General features: G+C 54.3%; 7 protein-coding genes across 7 annotated transcripts; 4 read left to right on the top strand and 3 right to left on the bottom strand.

Annotated features, from left to right (window-relative positions):
* Positions 1–1,897: 1,897 nt before the first annotated feature.
* PG997_012321 (uncharacterized protein) lies at positions 1,898–2,077 on the bottom strand (the record flags this gene model as incomplete). Its single annotated transcript, XM_066816635.1, has 1 exon — positions 1,898–2,077. The coding sequence occupies one exon, from the start codon at positions 2,075–2,077 to the stop codon at positions 1,898–1,900; it is 180 nt and encodes a 59-aa protein (XP_066662327.1).
* Positions 2,078–2,202: 125 nt separating this feature from the next.
* Positions 2,203–6,302, top strand: PG997_012320 (uncharacterized protein; the record flags this gene model as incomplete). Its single annotated transcript, XM_066816634.1, has 4 exons — positions 2,203–4,141; positions 4,201–4,424; positions 4,489–5,414; positions 5,480–6,302. 4 exons carry the CDS (start codon positions 2,203–2,205, stop codon positions 6,300–6,302), a joined length of 3,912 nt encoding a protein of 1,303 aa, XP_066662326.1.
* A 552-nt stretch (positions 6,303–6,854) lies between these two features.
* On the top strand, positions 6,855–7,450 carry PG997_012319 (uncharacterized protein; the record flags this gene model as incomplete). Its single annotated transcript, XM_066816633.1, has 2 exons — positions 6,855–6,883; positions 7,078–7,450. 2 exons carry the CDS (start codon positions 6,855–6,857, stop codon positions 7,448–7,450), a joined length of 402 nt encoding a protein of 133 aa, XP_066662325.1.
* A 2,001-nt stretch (positions 7,451–9,451) lies between these two features.
* PG997_012318 (glucose-6-phosphate 1-epimerase) lies at positions 9,452–10,534 on the top strand (the record flags this gene model as incomplete). The annotated part of the gene is made up of 2 exons (XM_066816632.1): positions 9,452–9,709; positions 9,845–10,534. The coding sequence occupies 2 exons, from the start codon at positions 9,452–9,454 to the stop codon at positions 10,532–10,534; spliced, it is 948 nt and encodes a 315-aa protein (XP_066662324.1).
* A 460-nt stretch (positions 10,535–10,994) lies between these two features.
* PG997_012317 (uncharacterized protein) lies at positions 10,995–11,453 on the bottom strand (the record flags this gene model as incomplete). The annotated part of the gene is made up of 2 exons (XM_066816631.1): positions 10,995–11,093; positions 11,181–11,453. The coding sequence occupies 2 exons, from the start codon at positions 11,451–11,453 to the stop codon at positions 10,995–10,997; spliced, it is 372 nt and encodes a 123-aa protein (XP_066662323.1).
* An 873-nt stretch (positions 11,454–12,326) lies between these two features.
* On the top strand, positions 12,327–13,754 carry PG997_012316 (uncharacterized protein; the record flags this gene model as incomplete). Its single annotated transcript, XM_066816630.1, has 1 exon — positions 12,327–13,754. The coding sequence occupies one exon, from the start codon at positions 12,327–12,329 to the stop codon at positions 13,752–13,754; it is 1,428 nt and encodes a 475-aa protein (XP_066662322.1).
* A 913-nt stretch (positions 13,755–14,667) lies between these two features.
* PG997_012315 (uncharacterized protein) lies at positions 14,668–20,319 on the bottom strand (the record flags this gene model as incomplete). The annotated part of the gene is given in 6 exon segments (XM_066816629.1): positions 14,668–15,344; positions 15,412–16,359; positions 16,377–16,513; positions 16,559–17,232; positions 17,282–19,996; positions 20,038–20,319. The coding sequence occupies 6 exon segments, from the start codon at positions 20,317–20,319 to the stop codon at positions 14,668–14,670; spliced, it is 5,433 nt and encodes a 1,810-aa protein (XP_066662321.1).
* Between the last annotated feature and the right edge of the window lie 908 nt (positions 20,320–21,227).

The following is a 21,227-nucleotide window of genomic DNA, read 5'->3' as shown; positions in this document are numbered from 1 at the left end:
GCCAGCTGCCATGATCGAGCGAGGCACTGGACGACAGCGCGTGAGCTAATGCTGCCATGCTGATTAGCTGCCTTAGGGTGCGATACTAGGCGGGCTGGCGTCCATGAAACCCGATCTTTTTCTTTGGGAGCCGATTGCCGTCCGTCCATCCCCATTGACGGATTGTAGGTGCGCGGTGCGGTCAGGTATATAGATGGCACTGTAGGCGGCATAGATCATTGAATCTATTCTTGGCCTGGCCAGATCTTGATGAGAAACAACTGCCATGCCAGCCCATCCAAGTTCATGCGATGCACGACGGCTTCCTGTGAAGTAGTCGACCAATGCCTGTAAGCATCGTCCAAGGGGGCCACTATTGCTGTTAGTTTTCGGTGTTGGGGATCGGGGGCCGGAAACAGACCACAACAAACTCCAGCTGTGTCCAGGCCACTTATGCTTGGCCAGCTGGCAGTCGATGGCGACTCCGGACGCCTGCAGACCATCAGTCGCTCTGTCTCATATGTCTTTTTGGTCACATATGTGTTGGTGCCGGGTTCGTCCAAAGGCCATACCTGATCGTCAGGTGACACTACTAAACATAACATCAATTGGACAGACATTGCCTGCCTACCTTACACGATGGGGCAATCAAACACCCCATTCCGGGCGGCCTACCTGCCCCCTGCCGTGCTCGATACATGACCTACAGTACGAAGAAATTCTGGGGAATATAGTATCCACTACATACACGTACATACATACAGTCATGTATATCATCAATGACCGCGCGCGGCTGCTTGCCTTATGTTCCTATGTTGCAACCAGCTTATACGGTAACTGGTACGGCTACCCTTCTTGGGCAGCCTGCCGTAGGCCCGTAGCTACGTAGGGCATCACCATTTGCCGCCTGGCCGGCCTGGGTTAGAGCGTACGCCAAGTGTGTTCTGGTAAAGTACATACATACCTCCAGCTACATAACATAGCACACACACACGGCATGCTTGTAGGCTTGTAGCACATGCGGCCTTTACAGTACGAACGGCTTAGACTGATTAGCTTTTCACACTACCGACATCCATGTCAGACTTCTGAGCAAATAAATGGGTCGCCGCCACGGTACAGCAGTATTTTGGTGTTTGGTCTTCGCCGCCCTACCTGCAGTTACATCACACCCCCGCCAGCCCGCCATGATCAGGCCGGGGGCATCCTTCGAGCCTTCGAGTTTGGTACATTTGATGGACACCCATCCCATCCCACTATCTTCTAGACGACCGAGAGAATAGGGCATACTATTACAGAAACAACAAGTCTTCCCAAACCTATCCAAAGCTTCGTCAGAGGCCGAACCGGTCTCAGCCATCCCAACGCCGAAGCATTGAAAAACCCTCGACTGGCCGGTACGGGGTTGACCATCGTAATCGGGCCTTGTGCAGCACTCCAGTCCCCAGCAGGAGGTACCGACCCTTCTCACAAGTACACCGGTGCAAGACCTCGTTAGCCAAAGGGCCAGCCCAGGCCAACAACCTCCACTAAAATCTAGGGTCTAGATCTTACAAACGACGGCACACTTCCTTCTGCTAAGTCAAAGTGCTTTTGGTTGCTGCTCTCAGTGCTCACAGCGCTTCTTGCAACCATCGCAAAGCCTCTCGGTTTAGCAAAGCTCCTTCGTCTGAGCTTCGGTCTCAAGCAAGAACTCAAACAAACTCCCCAGAGCATAGCACACACCCACACTCTCGTACTCTGCTACACGGCGTTACTCCAATCTACTCTTCTCGCTCTTCTCGCTCTTCTCTCCCTCTCGCATGTTTGGGCTCTTTCGCCTGCACCACCGTTGATGGGCTCTCGTTTGATTTTCCCTTCAATCCCGTAGGGCCGCGGCGCTCGACGACATGGCACCTGAACATCCTCCCTTGCGTGCTCACAATACCGGCCATACGCGCTCGTCGAGCCAGGGACCGATGGCCTTGGAACCTTCGCCCTTTTGCGACCCGTTGTCGACCCCGCTGCCAAACTCGTCGCCGCCTACTGAGAATATGCAACCATGCGCGCGCCGGCTACCCGATATCACACGGAGCCAGGACGGAGCGCTGGCGGCCATGAACACGAATCGTTCCCTGCGAGACACGCCAATCATGTCCCCCAAGGGGAGAAGATCGGCGTCGGCAAGTCCCTTTAGGCTATCGATGCCCTACATCTCCCCGGGGGCAGCTCGCCTTCTCCACGATGCAATACTTGCCTGTTCCTCTACTGGTCTTGAACAATCTCAAGACCGTGGTCTTGGCAAATGAAGCGATGGGCAGGCTGCTAGGAATGACCGGCGATTCGGGGGATCTTGCAGACGATGGTCCGACGGCCTTCGAAAGACTCCGCGGCCAGACCCTACCCCAAATTGGCGTTGACATGCTACAAGATGGCCGGCCTGTGTGGGTATCATGGGAATCGTTACTCGACTCGTTAGTGGGCGAGATGCACGCCAAACGGACCGGCAGTCCGACCCTCCGCAAGTCCGGTATTGGTGGGGGCGACACAACTCCAACCTCCAACGATGGCAAGCCAGACGACGCCGTTCCTATTACACCAGAAAATGGCACCGGCAACGAGAATGATGGGCTCGGTAGCCTTCCCGGTTCGAACTCGCCGCCTCCCAATTCCGTCATTGAAGTTGTCGTCACATCTCAGGCCGCCACCGGCAGGTCAAATCGTACAGCCACGAAGAAGTCAGGCAACCAAGTTTACGCGAAGATGATAGTCACTATATTTCAAATCGAGGATAATCAGACATACTTCATCTTGACATTCACCAGCACCAATAGCGCTGCGACGCACCCACCTCCGCCACGGAAGACGGTAGCTCGTCCGTCGATGTCGGTTCTTGAGGCCGCTGAACGCAAGACCATTTCCAACTCAAACCCACCTTCGGCCGGTTCGGGTCATGAATCCGGTTCGCCACTGTATAGGGTCAGCCCGGGCGCTGTTTCCATGTCGTCGAGTCCTTTCCCGCCTTTGGGCCCTCCATCACGGACGTCGCTTAGCAGTACGCCAACCCTACTCCAAAAAATGACAACCATCAAGGATGCGCTCTTGGACAATACCCAAATGCCTATTCTGGGCATGTGGAAGGATGCCAGCGCCCCTGTCATGAACGCAGCTGCAAGAGAACTCTTTGTGGACCCAAACGAGGTCGATGGTGAGTATGGATTAGGGCTCGATGTACTGTTGAAGTGGGAAGTCTATGACGAGACTTTCACCAATAAATCCGACTATTCCGAGTTCCCCATGGCTGTACTTTTGAGGACAGGAGAACCGTTTTCCAGTATGCGAGTCGGCATGCGTCACCCGCGAAAGGGGACCCGGTTGGTTTTTGACGTTCTTGGCGAGATCATCAAGGATACTACGACGGGAGAAATGCTGGCAGGAGTTATAACATGTCGTGATGTTACATCGATGGCTCAAGAGATTACAAACATCAAACAGCTGGACGAGGAGCGGTTCGAACTAATTTGCAATACGATGCCCCAAATGGTATGGTCCACAAACGCGGAAGGGATGCACGATTTTTTCAACCGTCGTTGGTACGACTACACGGGGTTATCCTCCGACGACTCACTTGGGCTTGGGTGGAAGAACCCATTTCATCCCGATGACATGCCCTTGACCGCTCGCAAGTGGCAACATAGCTTGGCTACGGGCGATCCGTATGTCACTGAGTATCGGTGCCGGAGCAAGGATGGTGAGTGGAGGTGGATGCTTGGTCGTGCTTTACCCCTGAGAAACAAAAACACCGGAGAGATTGAGAAGTGGTACGGAACTTGCACGGATGTGCACGAGAGCCTCGAGGCCAAGCTCGAGGCCAAGCAAATGCGCCAACAGCTTTTGAGCGTGCTTTCGCATGCTCAAACCACCATTTTCTCGGTGGACCGGGAGGGTAAAGTCACCATGATCGAGGGCGCTCTCATCTGGAACGGAATCAAGGACGGCACCATCGACAATGAGGAAGATGACTCTAGGGACGGATCGAGATACATAGGGAGAGGCGTTGATGACGTGTTCAACGACCTCAGCACACGAGCTGGGAAGGGCGACATCCCTAGCTTCTTGAAGCCGGTTAAGGATTTGCTTGCAGGCAAGAAGACGAGAGAGATGGTTCAGGAACATGAGATAGGTGCGTTTCTTCCCCTGTGCCCATCCTCAAGGCCATGTGGCACTAATGATTGTCTACAGACTCCCACTTCTTCCGGACCCGGTTCATCCCAACGTTCTCCAAGAAAAAGGCAGACCAGCCTGGCTCTCGGGTGGAATCTGTCATTGGAGTTATCATGAATGTGACAGAATTGAAGGAACGTGAACTAGACCTCAAGGCCCAAGCTAAGGAAAAGAAACAGCTTCTGGCAAACGAAGCAGCCGCAAAGGAGGCAAGTCGCCTGAAAAGCCAGTTTCTTGCAAATGTGAGTTCTCCTGTGCCGCTGTCGTACCCATCCCAAGGTTACTCATTTTTCTTCCCCGGTGTAGATGTCCCACGAAATCCGCACGCCCATTACCGGTGTCATTGGCATGGCTGAACTCCTGCTTGATCTGCCTCTCGGCGAGGAGCAAACGGACTACGCGGAGAACATCATTCGGTCAGCCAATGCATTACTGACCGTCATCAACGACATCTTGGATTTCTCCAAGGTCGAAAGCGGCCGTCTCGATATTGAAGAAGTGCAATTTTCTCTGTCGGTAGTCGTCCATGACGTGTCCAAGATGCTAGGCTTCGCTGCCGAAAGAAAGAACCTAGCTTTCCACTCGGATGTATCTCAGGACATAGCTGATGATCTTGTGGTGCTGGGCGACCCTGGGCGTGTCCGCCAAATCATCACCAATCTCTTAACGAACAGTATCAAGTTTACCAACGCAGGCTTTGTCAAATTTTCCGTCTGGAAAGGGGAGGAAACGGCCGACACTATCGAAATCAAGTTTGTGGTGGAAGACTCCGGCATAGGCATAGACGACGAAGTTCGCAAGCGCCTCTTCAAGCCCTTCAGCCAAGGCGACCCCTCGACCGCACGAAAGTTTGGTGGCACGGGTCTAGGCCTGACGATATCAAAGAATCTACTGGACTTGATGCGAGGTAGAATCACTCTAGAATCGAAGAACGGGAACGGCACCACCGCGACATTCTGGATTCCTTTCAACAAACCGCAAGGCCCACAAGGAAACACGATTATGGAGGTTGGGTCTCTTCCAGATAGGCTGCAGTCGGACTTCAGTCTCTCATGCACCAGCTCGGAATACGAAAACGCCATCAACACTCCGCCAGGAGAGTTGGTCAATGGTCCGGTCGATAAAAGCCGATCCCCTCTACGAAACCACCATTTATCCGTACTTCACGCGGGGGAGGAAGACATGCCAATGTCGGAACGAGCGAACATCAACGTTCTTGTCGTGGAAGATAAGTGAGTAGTTTGATCCTTGGGTTTTCCTTTTTTTGCCCGCTCTGCCGGACTGACGCGTATCGCAGTGCTATAAACCAACAAATTGCCACGAAGACCATAAAGAAGCTGGGATTCAAGGTCGATGCTGCATGGAACGGCAAAGAAGCCCTCGAATTCCTTGACGCCTCCCAGGAAGGCAAACTTGACAAACCTGACATAATTTTGATGGACGTCCAGATGCCCGTCATCGACGGCTACAAGTGCACTCATATTCTTCGACATCACCTTCCTTACAGAACCTTTGCTCATGACGTGCCGATAGTGGCCATGACTGCTTCGGCGATCCAAGGCGATCGCGAGAAATGCACCAAGGCGGGCATGGACGATTACCTCGCGAAACCGGTCAAAAGCAAAATACTAGAGAAGATGCTCGTCCGATGGAGCAAATTGGGAAGACGGCCCACGCCAATTAAGAGCGACTCACATCTATCATCAGTATCGGATTGCTCGGAGGAGGGCAGCTACTGTGTCAGTGCCAACATTCCACGATTTGGGCTGGACGATGCCGACGCCGAGACGACTACACCAGACGAACGATCGTCGGTTGCCGAACAGGACTTATCAGAAGAGGAGAGGCTGGATCTATTAACGCCAAAGCCACTCACACGAAATGGCTCCCATGATATCACGACGTTTCCGTTTGGCAACATGAGCAACATGTCCGTCTCGCAGTCAGCCACGCAACTCGAGCCGTCCGAGTTGGCAATGCATCTTCGCGACGACAAACTACTGGACGCTGCGGGTGGCAAGGCGCTGCCACTCGCCAGTCCATTAGCGGAGGGCGACTCATTGACGGAGGAGAACATAGAGAAGCTGGAGAACGAAGCCATGAAACCTCGGGCGAAGTAAGGATTTTGATCAAAATCATACAACGGGGAATACTTTAGGCGTTTACGGATTCATTGCCATTTCACTGGAGAGGGGACCGCGGCTCCCTGGACGACGCGACTATGCTTCATTTTCACGCCGACTACCCTTTGCTTTTCTTTATTTTACACTAATGACTCGTTCAACATGCGCGGTTCGAATCGTTCGGCGGATTCATTGTTCTTGCGAGTCTGTTTTCTTTTATGTATTATACCAGGACTTGATGAACATAGCGGACGGACATGGCGTACATGAAAACAGGGACCGAATGGCGTCGGCCGCCACGGGCATGGACGGGGTTTACACGGATTTTATACCCTTGGGAGGAAACCACCCCTTACTAGAGGGCGTCGGGGTATACATAATGGGTACAAAAGACATTGGGATGTTTGCATCCAGGGGTAAGGCAAAACTTTGTATATATTGCCTAGAAGAGATAAAACTTTCACTACCATTGGCTGATGTGACGATTGCTCGTTCAGCGGAGCGTTGCCAAGTGTCGGCCCAAACACGGGAGAAGGACATGAGTGATTCATGCCTGATAAACTACATGCCTTAGGACTGTAAGTGCCACTGCTAAGGACACAATTTCCAGCACCAGCAACAGCGGCCTGAGATGCCATGCCGTGTTGAACAAGCATGATGTTTTCCCCGCACGCTTGACGGTATATATATTCGACCCTAGCTTAGGTATGTACCGTACTGGCCTTGAGATTCTAGGGCCGCCCAGCGGCGACTCTTGACAGCCGGAACTGAGTTCCCCGTCGAACTGTGTGGTTGACGACGGCAAAGAGGTAGCAGTCGATGACGGCAAGGACGTGGTAGTCGACGATGGCAAGGAAGTGGTAGTCGATGACGGCAAGGAAGTGGTAGTGGATACTGCCCGCGACGCATCCAAGCCGTTGGTACGCCGGGCGGCGTCGTCGAGTAGGCTTACTCGGATCGGCCAGATCTGGCGCAAGGGCGTCGCCAAAGCCCACGGCCTGTCTTTACTCCTTGAGAAATGCGAGGACCGCTTCCTCGTCCACCCGGCGCGACGCCTTGGGCGCGCCGTCCGCGCAAGGCTCGAAACAGCAGCCTCCTCCTCCTCCTCCTCCACCGCGTCAGATACGGAGGAGTGTTGTATGTAATGAGCTCTTGGTTACCGTGAGACACCTAGTAGCACACTTGTCTCCTCCTTCGGGGATTACGAACCCGGGGCACGGTGGCGCCTTTTGTCCCACACCGCGCCTTGGCAACGGGGGCTTGTGGGCCCCCGCCGGAGACGACAGAGGGGTGTTGCCCGCAGGGACGTGTCAGAGGAGGCGTGTCGTTCGGGCGGATCGGCGGCCCTGCCCTTTGATGGGGGACACGGCCAATGACTCGATGGGGGGACGGGGGTAACATGTTGGAACAAGTGACAGATTGATGGCCATTTCGGTTTGTTTCTTAGGCGTGCAGGCATGGTCCATGAGGGCAAGAGACAACCAGTTCACTGTAATGTAAAAAAGGGGGCGCAGCTCGGCCTGCCTACCAGGCTACGGAATTGAGGGAAATCATTCGCCCAGATGCCCACAACCTTCTCGTCCGGAGTAGGTAGTATAATCGAGTATCCATGAAATCAGACACTGAATAAAGAGCATACACCCCGAATTCTTTCCCCGAGCCCTTCATTTAGTGATTGTCAGTTGTGAATAGTCCGTCTTCAATATAAAGTACCTACCTACTCATGCGCGTCCCCCGATCGCCACGGAAGATTTGTGTGTTCTGCTGGGCTTGCAGACCGGATGTTTGCACATCGATGCCCCTCCAGCTGCCTTCCAGCTTGTTTCCTCTTAGTAATCAGGCGTGTCGGGAGTTGTTTGTACAACACACGGCGGTCCACAGTAACTGTAACTTAAATGCAGATATGCATGTGTTAAGCGATCCATCCACAAGATCCATTCATGCCTGCACCTAGTCGTACGTACAGGAATGGTTGGAAACTAGGTAGTTAGCAGCTACGTTATGCCTCGCTGTGAATGCTGGCATCAATGGCCATGCAGCATGGCAACCCGTGGTCCAAGCATTCCTCGATGTAAAGCACCAAATATAGGTATGTAGGTATGCGTATACTACCTAATCATATCCTCTGTAGGTACATGCTGCTGCTGCTGCTTGGGCAAGCTTGCCTAAATCCGGGTCGAAACCGAAAGGCCCGCCGTGCCGTCGCCAGGCTGTGCAAGGTAGCAGGGTAGGAGTGCAAGAGTGCAGGAGTGCAGGAGTGTAGAAGTGCACCAGAAGTGGCAAGTAGGTTCCAATGCATGGTCGTTGAGGTTGAGGTTGAGGACCGTCCGACCGGAGCACCCACACCCAGACACCCTTCCTAACCCCCTCCCCCTGGCTGCAGATGGACGATGTACATTGCAGCAACCTGAAACATGAAGCAGAAGCTTCGTTGGTCGCACTGGACATGCTCGCTTACAGCCTTGGCCATGATGCAATCCGACGCGTTCACATGAGAGAAGATGAGGACGAGGAGAGGAGGAAAGAAGGTAGGTAGGTAATACATCAATGCATACCCCGCCACTTACTGTAGGCCTGCGTAGGTCTGCTGCGCTACGGAGCATTCGTAGGTCGGTCGGTACTTTCGCTATTCTGGATGGCTTGCTGGGCGAGGTGCAACACCCGTTTCACCCTCTTGCAACTGAGACACCGTTTCCTGGTCGGCTTGGTCTGTTCTCTGTTCTGCCTACAGCACGGCTTAACCTGAAGCAAGGCTCTCTCCCCGATTCCCATCCAAGAATATGTAAGTACCTACCCTTTTTCCACCACCCCTCTCTCCCTCTCTCTGTCCGCCTTTCCATCTGACAGTTCGATACCACCTCCCAAGCCAGGGCAACCCCGCAGTCGCCCGACAGCTACCCCACCAAACATCCATCGCAACCTAGCCTCCAGCACAAAGAAAGGCCCTTGTCCCCGTCCTGTCCCTCTGCCTGTCCGCCTGCCTGCCTGCCTGTTCATCATTCAATCGTTTGCTCGAATAAATTGGACTGCATTTTCAGCTCACGTCCACGCTCACCGAAGACCCTTTTCCGACCTTTGGCCCTTCCACGTCACTCAATCAAGACCCCAACTGCCCCGACCGCCAGCCAGCTCAGCTACCTGCAACAATGGTTGACCGTCCCAACAAGCCCCAGGCGCTGGTGACCACGCCCGGCCTGCCCCCACAGGCTCAGGTCAACATCACGCACGACAACTCTCGCGTCAGCGCTGTGCTGCCCTCGGGAGAGTGCATCGAGGTTCTGCTTCACGGCGCCACGGTCACCAGCTGGAAGGATCGTGCCGGCAACGAGCGTCTCTGGGTCAGCGAGGCCGCCAAGCTCGATGGCTCCAAAGCTGTGAGAGGCGGTATCCCCCTGGTCTTCCCTGTACGTACCTGGCCCTCCCCCTTGCTCTACCTGGTAATCTTGGTAATAGGTGGGAAGAATATCATATTGTTTTCTTTTTTTATATTTATATACAAACAACATGTGACTAATCGATCTTACCTTCTACCTCCGCAGGTCTTCGGCACAGCGCCCGACCACGAGCCCACGTCCAAGCTTCCGCAGCACGGGTTTGCCCGCAACTCCCGATGGGATTTCCTGGGCAAGTCGACGACCGAGTCTTCCGGCCAGACCGATGCCTCGGTCAAGCTCGACTTTGGCCTTAGCACGGCCACGATTGACGATGAGGCCAAGAAGCTCTGGCCCTTCTCCTTCTCCCTCATATATAGTGTCACCTTGACGCCGGATGCGCTCCGAACTGGCCTTGTCATCACCAACGACGGCGATCAGCCCTTTGAGTTCCAGACCCTGCTGCACACGTATTTCCGCATTGGCGACATCACCAAGGTCAAGGTCTCGGGGCTCGAAGAGTCTGCCTACATCGACAAGGTGGACGGCGCCAAGGAAAAGCAACAGGCTGGAGATGTCACCATCGCCGGCGAGGTGGACCGCGTGTACCACCCCGCCTCGCCAGAGACGCCTGTCGTTGTGTCGGAAAGCGGTGAGGCCAAGTTCAGCATTGTCCGCGACAACCTGGGCGATGTCGTTGTTTGGAACCCCTGGGTCGAGAAGGCACAGGGCATGGGCGACTTTGCGCCCAAGGATGGCTACCGAAACATGATCTGTGTTGAGGCTGGTGCGGTCAAGGCCTGGACGAAACTGGAGGCTGGTGACGCATACGAGGGTGGCCAGATCATCTCGGTCTGACGGGGCAAACCCCATGGAAAAGCTATGATGTGATAGCAATGGATCCGGGCTGCTTGCCTGGGAAAAAATACAGGGCAGGAGGAAGGACCGAACCGAGTCTTTCTTTTGAGGAAGAGGAATTTCCTATCGAAGATGGGACCCATGGTTAGGGACAACAATCTTCGACTCATTGAGCTTTACGTTGTATTCAGCAAGCAGGACTCTTTGGCCATTTACGGCTGATCAACAAGAAGTGGAACTCGTGAGCAAAAATGAAATACAATAATGTTCCGAGATAGCCCGTATCTAGTTTGCACTGCACCTGCCGGAGCTCGATACGTTGAACCAGTGTGTGTATATCTATTGGGTATTCTCGTTTGACACATGTTTTTGTAATCCAGTACAACGCAAGAAAGAGAAACGCCGCCACATGCAGTCATAAGATCTTGATCCCTAGCTCGTAGTCTTGAGCCTGTCTTCATTACACCGCTATGGAGGCCTTCATAGCCTTGACCGCATCGCCGTCGTGCGCTTTGAGCAGCTCTGTCGCCTTGGGCTTCGTGAGATCGAGCTGGTCCACCTGTAAAGCAAGACATATTAATTAGCAAGCTAGCAAGGCAGAGGAAAGGGGACAGACAAGAGGTAGACATTATATCAAAGAACGTACCAATAGAGTGACGTCGGCAGCGTCGACCTTGACCTTTTTCTGGACGGCGGCGGCGGGCTTGTTGGCCTCGCCGCCGAGGCTCTTCATGGCCTTGGAGGCGGCTTCCTGGTCGACGGCGGTGCTGCCATTGGCATCGTCAGCGCCGTTGGAGCCCATGCTGGCCATGGCGGCGGCGGCCTTGCGGTCCTCGGCGGACTTGGCGGCTTGGACCTCGTCCTCGACGTCGCCGGTGGTGGCGCCCTCGTGCAGGTTGGGGGGCTGGGGCTCGGCCATTTTGGTGGTGGTGTGGTGTGTGTATAAGAAGGGGGTTGGTTGTGTCGTATTGTGATTGATACTGCTGTAGGTTGCCGAGCGCTGCACTCGGTAGATCGTTGGTTGGTGGTCGGAGTCGTGGTGCTTTGTTTGGTTGGGACCCGATTGCGGAGCGGTTCGAGGGCGAGGAAAAGGGCGCGTGTCGTGTAGAATGTCTGATGCGTACGGAGTAGCTGTAGGTAGTATGCAATTCGATGACAGCTCTGGAGCTTGAATGCAGCTTCGGGCGGGGCACTGGCTAGCACAAGCTAGCACAGGCAGACAAGGGCGCGCTTGTTACGGTACGATACGTGCCTTTCGTCTTTAGTACCGTACATTAGTGCGCTACCAACATTGAAGCCAACAAGCCTAAAGCCCGCCCCTACTAATTACCAATTGGAACTACCCTGAACTACCCCTCCATCCACCACCCCTCGTCCGTCGTAGCGGTCAATCCAGTGCCTGTTTGGGTCGGCGGGGACCAACTGACGTTATTATTCCGGAACAGCGGGCGCGGGCGCGGACTAGCATCGGACTCATTCCAGATGACGGTCGACGGGTTGACTCATCCTCCAGTTTTCTTGTGCATGCTCTCTTTCCAATTCCTCCTTCGGGGAGAGTAAGAAGAGGGAGAGAAAAAAAAAGTATATCTTGGGCACTGTCTCGGCACAGCACAGCCCTTGAATCCATTTGTGGTCACACTTCGAATTCATATCAGCAAACTCTTTTGTTTGGTACAACATTGTCAACTCGACATCAGCCCACCCCCGTGTTACTTAAAAGGTGCCTGGGGCACATCCTAAATCTCAACCTCAATTTCAACAGTCGACTCACAGAACTCTGGACGACGACGAGATGAGTGCAACAAACGACACCAACCATGCCAATGGCAATGGTTCCGCCCCCGCCTGGTCACCCAGTTCCTGGAGGTCCAAGCCCGTCAAGCAATGCCCAGAGTACCCGGATCTCAAGGCGTTGCGCAAGGCCACCGCCGAGCTTGAGCAGCTCCCTCCCATCGTCCACCCTCACGAGATCAACAAGCTCAAGGAGAACCTCAAAGATGTCGCCCAGGGCAAGGCCTTCTTGCTGCAGGGAGGTGACTGTGCCGAGCTCTTCGACTACTGCCGCCAGGGCGCCATCGAGTCCAAGATCAAGCTGCTGCTGCAGATGAGTCTGGTCCTCATCTGGGGCGCCAACAAGAGGGTCGTCCGCATTGGCCGCATGGCCGGCCAGTACGCCAAGCCCCGCTCGAGCCCCATGGAGACGGTCGACGGGAAGCAGGTCCCTTCGTTCCGCGGTGATATCCTGAACGGCTACCATCTGGATGAGCGAGAGCTCGACCCCCAGCGGCTGGTCAAGGCTTACAACCACTCGGCCGCGACGCTCAACTACGTCAGAGCCGCGCTGGCCTCGGGCATTGCCGACCTGCACCGGCCCCTTAACTGGGGGCTGGGTCACGTCAAGGACCCCGAACTCAAGGCCAAGTACTCGGAAGCCGTGCGCTTCCTCACCGACATGATCCGCTTCAGCCACACCATCGGCGCCGACAAGAGCTCCGAGATCTCCACCGTCGATCTCTTCTCCAGCCACGAGGGCCTGCTGCTCGAGTACGAGGAGAGCCTGACCCGGCTGATGGAGAACCCGGCCTACGCCATCCCCGGCGAGGAGACCCGCATGGAGTACTACGACACCTCGGCCCACTTCATCTGGATCGGCGACCGCACGCGCCAGATCGACCACGCCCACGTCGAGTTCTTCCGCGGCATCGCCAACCCCATCGGCATCAAGGTGGGGCCCACCACGCCCGTCTCGGACCTGCTGGAGCTGCTCCGCACCCTGAACCCGAGCCGCGAGGTCGGCAAGATCACGCTCATCACCCGCTATGGCGCCGACAAGGTGCGCGAGCTCCTGCCCAACCACATCCGCGCCGTCGAGGGCAGCGAGTACAAGGGCTGCGTCATCTGGCAGTGCGACCCCATGCACGGCAACACGCGCTCGACGGGCTCGGGCGTCAAGACGCGCCGCTTCAACGACATCTTCTCGGAGCTGCAGGAGACCCTCCAGGTCCACCAGGAGGAGGGCAGCTACCTCGGCGGCGTCCACCTCGAGCTCACCGGCGACGCCGTCACCGAGTGCGTCGGCGGCAGCGAGGGGCTCGACGAGGACGACCTCTCCACCAACTACACGAGCTTCTGCGACCCCCGACTCAACGAGAAGCAGGCCCTCGAGCTCACCTTCCTCGTGGCGGACCACTTCCGGAGTGCGCGCGCGGACCTGAAATAGCGAAAGGAAGGGGGGCAAAACCAAAACCGAACACGGTTACTAGTATAGAGGACTCTCTGACACTGTTTTTTGTGTGTTCTGAAGAAAAGGAGAAGATGTAAGGAGGGCCAAAAAGGGAAAATTTTGCTTTGGAGTTACGGCGTATCTGGGTTACCCAAAAGTTAGTTGGACAAATTAACATTGATGAAATATCCGCAGACAAGCATATGGGGACAGTCACAGTACAGCAGTAGAGACATTCATCCAACTCGTTGAACACTGTACATACAGCGGTCTTGGTGTTCTTGATGCGTCGGCATCGTACTACGTGATTTTATTTCAGGGCTGTAGTTGCATGAATCGGGGGCTAGGGGCGAAGCAAAAGGCAACACAGCTCGCTCACACTTTGCCAAGTGAACAAGGTTTGTAAAAGAATCAGAGTATCTCTATTTGGGACTCGCTGAGGATGATAATGCCTGAACCTACAACGCCTTGCCCGTATGGTAATGAATCTATGTCGTTTATTTTCCCAGCACAATGGACTGTTGGCCTGCCAATTCCCCCTTTTCCTCGAGAAATTATTATATGATTCTCCGGGTGAGGATGGTATGGGCGAGCTGGGCCGGCTCTGTACCACATGTCCTCATCCAAGGCGGTCCTCCTTAATCCCGTGTGACATCCATCATCCTGTATCGCCGTCGTTAGGTCCGTCCGTCCCTTTCCTTTCCCTATTGTTTCATCCGGTCGCGTCTCATCGCTGTCCGTCATCCCTTTCCGTCCACTTTGTGTTTACATCCCAACATATAACGAGAATTGAAAAAGACGCAGCATATGGTAGCATGTAAAAGTAAACTTCATGCGTGCTATTATTTCCTCTCTCCCCGCCCCAAGTGTTTGTCGTTGCAGGGGTGAAGTAGGGTATTTTTTAATGGTATCATCGTCTCGGCGGCTGGCTGTGAAGCCCTCGCCCTCTGCTCTCCGCAATGTAGAGCTCCCTCTTGATGTCGTAAAACATGTCTTCGATCCTGCTGACCTCGTCCCTCGACAGGGCCGCGGTGCTCAGCTCCACGAGCCCTCCCCGGAGCGCCGTCATGATCCTCTCCATCGACGATTTCGTCGGTGAGGGGATCACCTCGGGGCTCTCCGCTGATCCTTCGCTGGACATCAAGGGCGGTTCCTCGGTGGTAGCTGCGCGCATCACTTCCGACGATTCTGATGCAACTGAAGCATCATCCTCTTCCTCGCTTTCTTCGTCCTCTTCGTCCTCTGCGTCTTCTTCAGCCTCCGCCATCTCTTCTTCCTCATCCTCCGTACCCTCCTCCTGCTCCATATCCTCCAGCATGGTCACATCAGCAAGGTCCGCTAAAGCAGTTCTGGCTTCATCATCTTTGTTGTCCTCGAACGAATCGTTGGCAGTGGTCTCAGCCCCTTCGCTCTGAGATGCCTCCTGGACGATCTGTAGGTGGATCGCCTCGCTGTCATCAACAGGCGCGTCGGCGGCCGGCGAGGAGACATCTGTGTCCACTTCCTCATGGTCGTGCTCGGAAGATGCGTGCGACGAGTCGGAAGGTTGTTTTACGCCAGAAATCTCGGACGGCTCCAACGACTTGTCTAGGCCACAGGTCAGATGATGATGCTATTGCGGGTTTCACGGGGCGAGGTAGGTGGTGGTGCTTACTGTCGTTGACTGGCAGAAGCTGGCTGTCAGGTACCGCCTCGTGGTCCGAATCGACATCGTTGCGGTGCCTGCGCTTTTTGCTGCCAGACTCCTGGGGACCTTCCTGGGAGCTTTCCTGAGGCCTCTTCCGTTTCTTTTGGGTTGTATCATTAGATGCCTGGGAGCTGTCGGGTTCGACTGGTGTAGAGGCAATGACAGATGGTGTTTCTTCAGACCGGGCCTTATTCCTTGTCGATCGGCGACGTGTCTGTCCAGATACAGTGTTGACAGTGATGCACTCCTTTGCAGGAGATCTTTTCTTTTGGTCAGTCTTTTCCGCCAGTTCTGTGCCATCCTTCGTTGGAGCATCGCATTTCCTCGAATCGAGCTCAACGACAAGACGCAACATGCTACGCTCATCCACGTCACTGGCTTCGAATGAACAATCAGCGACAGGCTGAGACGCGGCTTTATCCGGTTGCGGTTTCGTCCTAGTTTGGGATCGCAGGTTTCGAGGTGAATCGTTGGGGCTACTAAGAGCATCAACATATACGTCGTTGTCAGATCGCGGCGTTCCCTGGTCTTTCTGGGCTCTTGGATGAGTCGGAGTTGCTGGGTCCTTGGTAGCTGATGTTTCGGCAGCCACTGGGAGAGAAGATTCAATCCTGGATAGATCCTGCTCGACATCCGGCATGGTAGTCTCGTCTTCGACATCAGCATCCTCGGTCTCTTCCTCTGTCACTTCTTCAGCTGCGCCCTCGCCCATTTGCACGTCAACATCCTCTGATGTTGGCTCCAGCATTTCTTCCTCTGCTAATGCTTCTTTGGACGATTCGTGTGACGTTGGCACGATCGATCTAGAGTGGTGGGATGCTGATTGCCGATTTCGCGAAGGGGATTCGGATATGGGCGATGAGGGGGGCCAATCATCCAAAATGATGCTACTGCTAGACTGAGGCTTGCTGAGTTCTGGTATTAAGGGGTACCGTCGGGGTTCGGGGGTGAAGAAGGCACATCGTCCGTCATCTCTTGATCATTGTAGATGATGGCAGCCTGGCCGCGTCGGGGTGTAGGCGTCAAAGAAACGTAATCCTCAATCCTACGGTGCGATTTGGGAGTCGACCTTTTCTCGGGCGAAGGAGTGGGTGTTGTAGAGTTGACCATCGACAGCCGCGTCGGTCTACGCTGCTCAACGCTCGATTTGATTTCTGGAAAGAGTGCGGCATTATCCCGCTGTCGATCTCTGACTTCTCTCTGGCGATCGGTCAAGACTTGAGACTCGGCGTTATTGTGCGTGGGCGAGGATGACGCAATGGCAGCGAACTGAATTTGGGAGTCATTATGTCTCAGGCGAGGAGTCATGCTCTTCCTAGCAGACCCTGCCCGCGTCACTCCAGGCGTACTGCTCAGGTTGCGCTCCGCTGGAAGCGACAGCTGGACAGACCCGGGTGTTGAACGCCTAGATGTTGGCTTTTTCATCTGCGGCGTGCCATTGCGCGAACTCCTGGGTGGTTGTTTCATAGAAGCGGAATCATCCTCCTGGGAATCTATGAAAGATGGCGGTTGCCCACTTGCTTCGTTGCTTGAGTCGTCCAAGCCGGGGAGCACGATATCAACGTAAGGTCGCAGCGAAAGTAGCACTGCCTTCAGTTTATCGGGGTATTGGATGTTGTTGCTCTGCTCAAACGCGCTGTTCCACATGGCGGTAGCGGTACTGACGATATGCTTGTGCTTGCTCTCGAAGGCTGAGCATAGCAATGGCTCAATAGTGTCTAGTTGAATTTCCTCGAGGCTGTCTGCCTGGGCGAAGGTATTGCAAACACGACTCCACAGTTGCTTGACCTATGCAACATTAGCTTGGCCCCTTTAATGTGTTATCTATAAGACTTACCGCTTCAGACAGAGTGGTTGACTGTCGACTGTTGTATATTTCATCTGTGTCGCGAATCCAGGCCCCGATCCCGTTCTGGATAATGACTAGTGCCTTCAACGCCAACTCCTGGTTGCATCGCAGTAGGAAGCCGGATATGTTCTCCAAGAGCGAGCATATAGCCATACTTATCGCATCATCGTAGTGCTTATATGTCACCTCAAGGAGATGGTTCACGAGCCTGTATAAGCTGTCAAAGGGATCGTGAGAGACGGATCTCGAGCCTCCCGCTGAGGTGCCCCAAAGTCGGCGTCGGGCAGCTTCAAGAGCCTGGCGATCTCGCGGGTGCTTTGCGTTTGATATCAATTCTGAGCCAACTTTTAATAAAGTTGGGTCGAGTGTGGCGTCAGGCTGAGCAGTTATTATCTCCATGGCACATTTGGCTATAGGTTCGGCGATCGAGATGGCGCAGCCTGCTTCACCAACGTCGGCTGCGACGCGGACAAAAAGGTCCTGGAACAAGAACTGCCAGTGTTCCCAGGGCAGGTTTGGAGTTGATCTGATACCCCGTTCCAAATGCCTGACAATCTCGCGGTACTCATGGCCAATTGGAGGCTGACCGCTAGAGCTTGAAGACGAATGGCTCGCTTGACTATTATCTAGACTGTTGGAAAAGGTATCAGAAATCGCTAGCCAGGGGCCAAAGGGAATGAGCGTCTCCATGGGAACAAGCTGCATCAGTTCCTGGGCGAGGTCAACCTTTGCCCGTGAAGACTTGTTGGACACGGTGGACAAGAAAGGCGCAAGTACTCTTTGAATGAGAGTTGCCAAGTCTTGACCGTCAACGGTATTTGGTGGGAGTGTGGAGAGGATAGAGAAAAGGTGGTGTAGTGGGGTCCGTGTCTGCCCCTGGCCCTTCGTAGGTCGGTGGGAGGGAGTGGCAACAGGGACAAACGTATTCTGGTTGCCCATCGAAAGCTGCCTCTCGGTGAATGGGAGTAGCCCAAGAGCATCAATCATTGTACCGATGTAGATGCTGGTGGCTTCAAAGAAGGTGGTAGATTTAGAATCGGTATCATCTGCCTTTTCTATACCACGGGACCAGACTTTGAGCAGTAAGGTGAAAGAGTGGGCTACGAAGGTCGCCGTGTCCGTAGATACCTTGACCTCCTTGCTCGCGGCAGAGGCCACGGCGCCAACGAGGGCCCGCCAAAACTTCGCGGTGTCGGACTCGGGCCTCGCCAACTCGAAATAGGCCCTGGACAGTATTTGCTCGACAACTCCGAACACCCGAGAAGCATTATGCCTTACCCATTTCGCATCAAGGGCGGGTAAATCCTCTGGCTTGACCAAGGGGTCCACCCAGACGTGGTCTTCCTTCCATAGTCTAGGCGTACTTGAGTCAAAGAGACCCGTGAGAATAAGGGTGGCTTGGGATGTATGATCATGCAAAGTCCCACTTGCTTTGTCCGCCTCAGGGACGATCATGCGCTGGAAGAGCGGCCGAACACAAGCATCCCAGAAGGTGTCGAGGTGGGCAGTGCTGGTATTTGGCTTGAACGCATAATAGTAAAGGTTGCAAATGCTACCAAAGACAACCTTACGCAATTCTGAACTCTGTTTTCCAGTAGACCTGCGCTTCAACTGACTCAGGAATGGTTGGCATATGGTGGCGATCGTTTTGGCAAACGACTGGTCGTTGAGCTGGAGTGCATAGACGAGACGGTTCCAGGCGTAGTTAGCCTCCAATTTTGTTTGGAAGTCACTACTATTGAAGCAGCTCTGAATGATCTCCAACCACGGGCCAAAGAATTCCCAGCGGTCCACCGGGCATCTCATCAGGAGTATAACAACACTCCATATCTGGGGTACTGCTGTAGAGTCGGACTTCTCTTTCAGCATTGCCCTGAGACGGCCAACGTACAGTTCGATATACTTCGTCTCGTCGACTGACATCTGTAGGATTTCCATTACCCGCCTTGAGAATTGCTTCTCCTTGGCGATGGTGAAGCTAGCCTCCAGACCCAAGGCAATGGCAGCGCCACGAATTTCCTTCATGTTGCTAAGCATGTCCTCAAATAAGTCCAGCAACCAGTCGGAATGTGAGATCATGTGCATCTTCGATTGTTTGATGAGACGTCGATAGATGAAGAGCCGAGACTGGATGATGCTCTTGCCCTTGACCCGATCCTCAATGGTATGAAGAGAGGATACCAATCTCCCTACGCGGTCGGCAGTCATAACCTTGGGGGAGAAGTCCTGGTAGGCCACCACCTGCATAAGGTGGCGAGTCACATCTTTAGGAGCCGAAGCATCTTCGAAAGATCGAATGCAGTGGTCGATGATGAAGACGCCAAAATCGTTTGATAAGGTGGAAGCAATGGCAGGATAGAACATGAACGTGCTGAGGAGCATCAGCGCATGGTTGACGAGCGACGAGTCCAAGGATCCCTCGGAAGTCTTGGCCGTGATGTCTCGCTGTATGAACTGCATGAACAAGCCCATCTTATCTTGTAGAGCAATGCGATCGGGTAGACTATTTGAGTTCTTCAAGGCTCGCACCAGCATCATGTAGGCATCGACCTTCAAGTCTCGATCGGCTCCTGCGAGCTGCTGAACAGTGGATTCCAACATCTTAACAATATCAACCGGTCTCGAGCTGCCATCCGAACCCATGGACGGGTCCAGCGGATTGGCAAGGACGGGGGCGATGGTTTCAGGATGGATTTGATAGGTCTACCACTGGACAGAGCAGATGTTGTCGATGACGTTGATACGGGTGTCGGGTGTTGCCGTTTCGCATGGTCGCCATAGGCAGGAGCTTCGCAATACTCGGGCTGGCTTGTGAAGCCAACCTTCTTGCGGTTCCGCCGCGAGGTCGGGTTGGATAAGTCGGACGATTCTGGTGAGAAGCTGGGCGGTGTGTGCAGAGACTGGGAGCCAAAGATGTGCTTTCTCCTCGAAGTCAAGTCAGAATTTATATTCTTCTCCCTGGGTGGAGTCGGTGGTCGAGCCGGCAAAGCTTCGAGAGCATTGGGAACTATCACTTGCGGTACCATGACTACAAGCCCGCCGCTTGCTGACTTGCTCGGCCACCGCTGGATGCCCTGCTGCTGTCGACGGTGAAGTCGAATATCATGAGAAACTCGTCAATGTTCGTTCGGGCTCGGGCGGTTAGGGTCGGGGCGATGGGCGAGACCGAGATGGCTCGAGAGACGGGGGCAATCTTCGTAGGACAAACGCCGATTAAAGTGAGTGGAATTGTTTTGGTGGTGGTTCGCTTGTTCGTGGCAAGGCAGCTGGGTATGAAATCAAGTAGGCAATCATGCCATCGGCCAGGTATAACGAGAGTCACGGCAAAGTGAGGTGGCTCTGCCTTGACACTGGAGTGCAATTCTACTAATACCCATTCGAGTAGATTGGATTTTTGAGAAACGCGTTGGGCTCGCGCCGGAAGACCAGGTAACGGGCTCGCGTGACGCGTTTTCTGGTCAGCAGCACCCCTGTTAAAGTGGTTTTTCCCCCAGCCTTTCAGGTTCCCGACGCGCAGGCGCGTTCAAGATTTCAATTAAGCTACTACTAGGCGTCCTAGGTAGGGACAACGCACGGACCAGAGACCAGCGACCCGCGACCAGCGACAGCAAAAGGACCTCGGTGCTCGGTGCTCACTCCTCAGCCATCAGCTGAGCTGTTTAGATAATACCTACCTACAGTCCTAGAATGGAAATGCGGGGCAGACCAGGGGTGCGCGATCAGATGTTGAATCCCAACATCGGCGGGGGGTTTCCCGCACCTTCGACGTTTCCAGCACCGGGCCGGATGAATCAATCTAAATCTTTTACCTACTTTGGCTTGACCCGCGTGGTACTACTACAGTACTACTTGATTCGTACATGCCCGTCTCTCTTGGGGATTAGCTGCTTCAGCGTACCTTATTCTGCTGCGTACAAGCGTAGTAGATCAATAC

This window comes from Apiospora hydei (genome assembly GCF_038363865.1).
Source record: "Apiospora hydei strain CBS 114990 chromosome Unknown utg000009l_segment0_segment0, whole genome shotgun sequence".
NCBI lineage: Eukaryota > Fungi > Ascomycota > Sordariomycetes > Amphisphaeriales > Apiosporaceae > Apiospora > Apiospora hydei.
The sequence above is the reverse complement of the archived record's forward strand: the minus strand, read 5'-3'. Positions and strand labels throughout refer to the sequence as shown.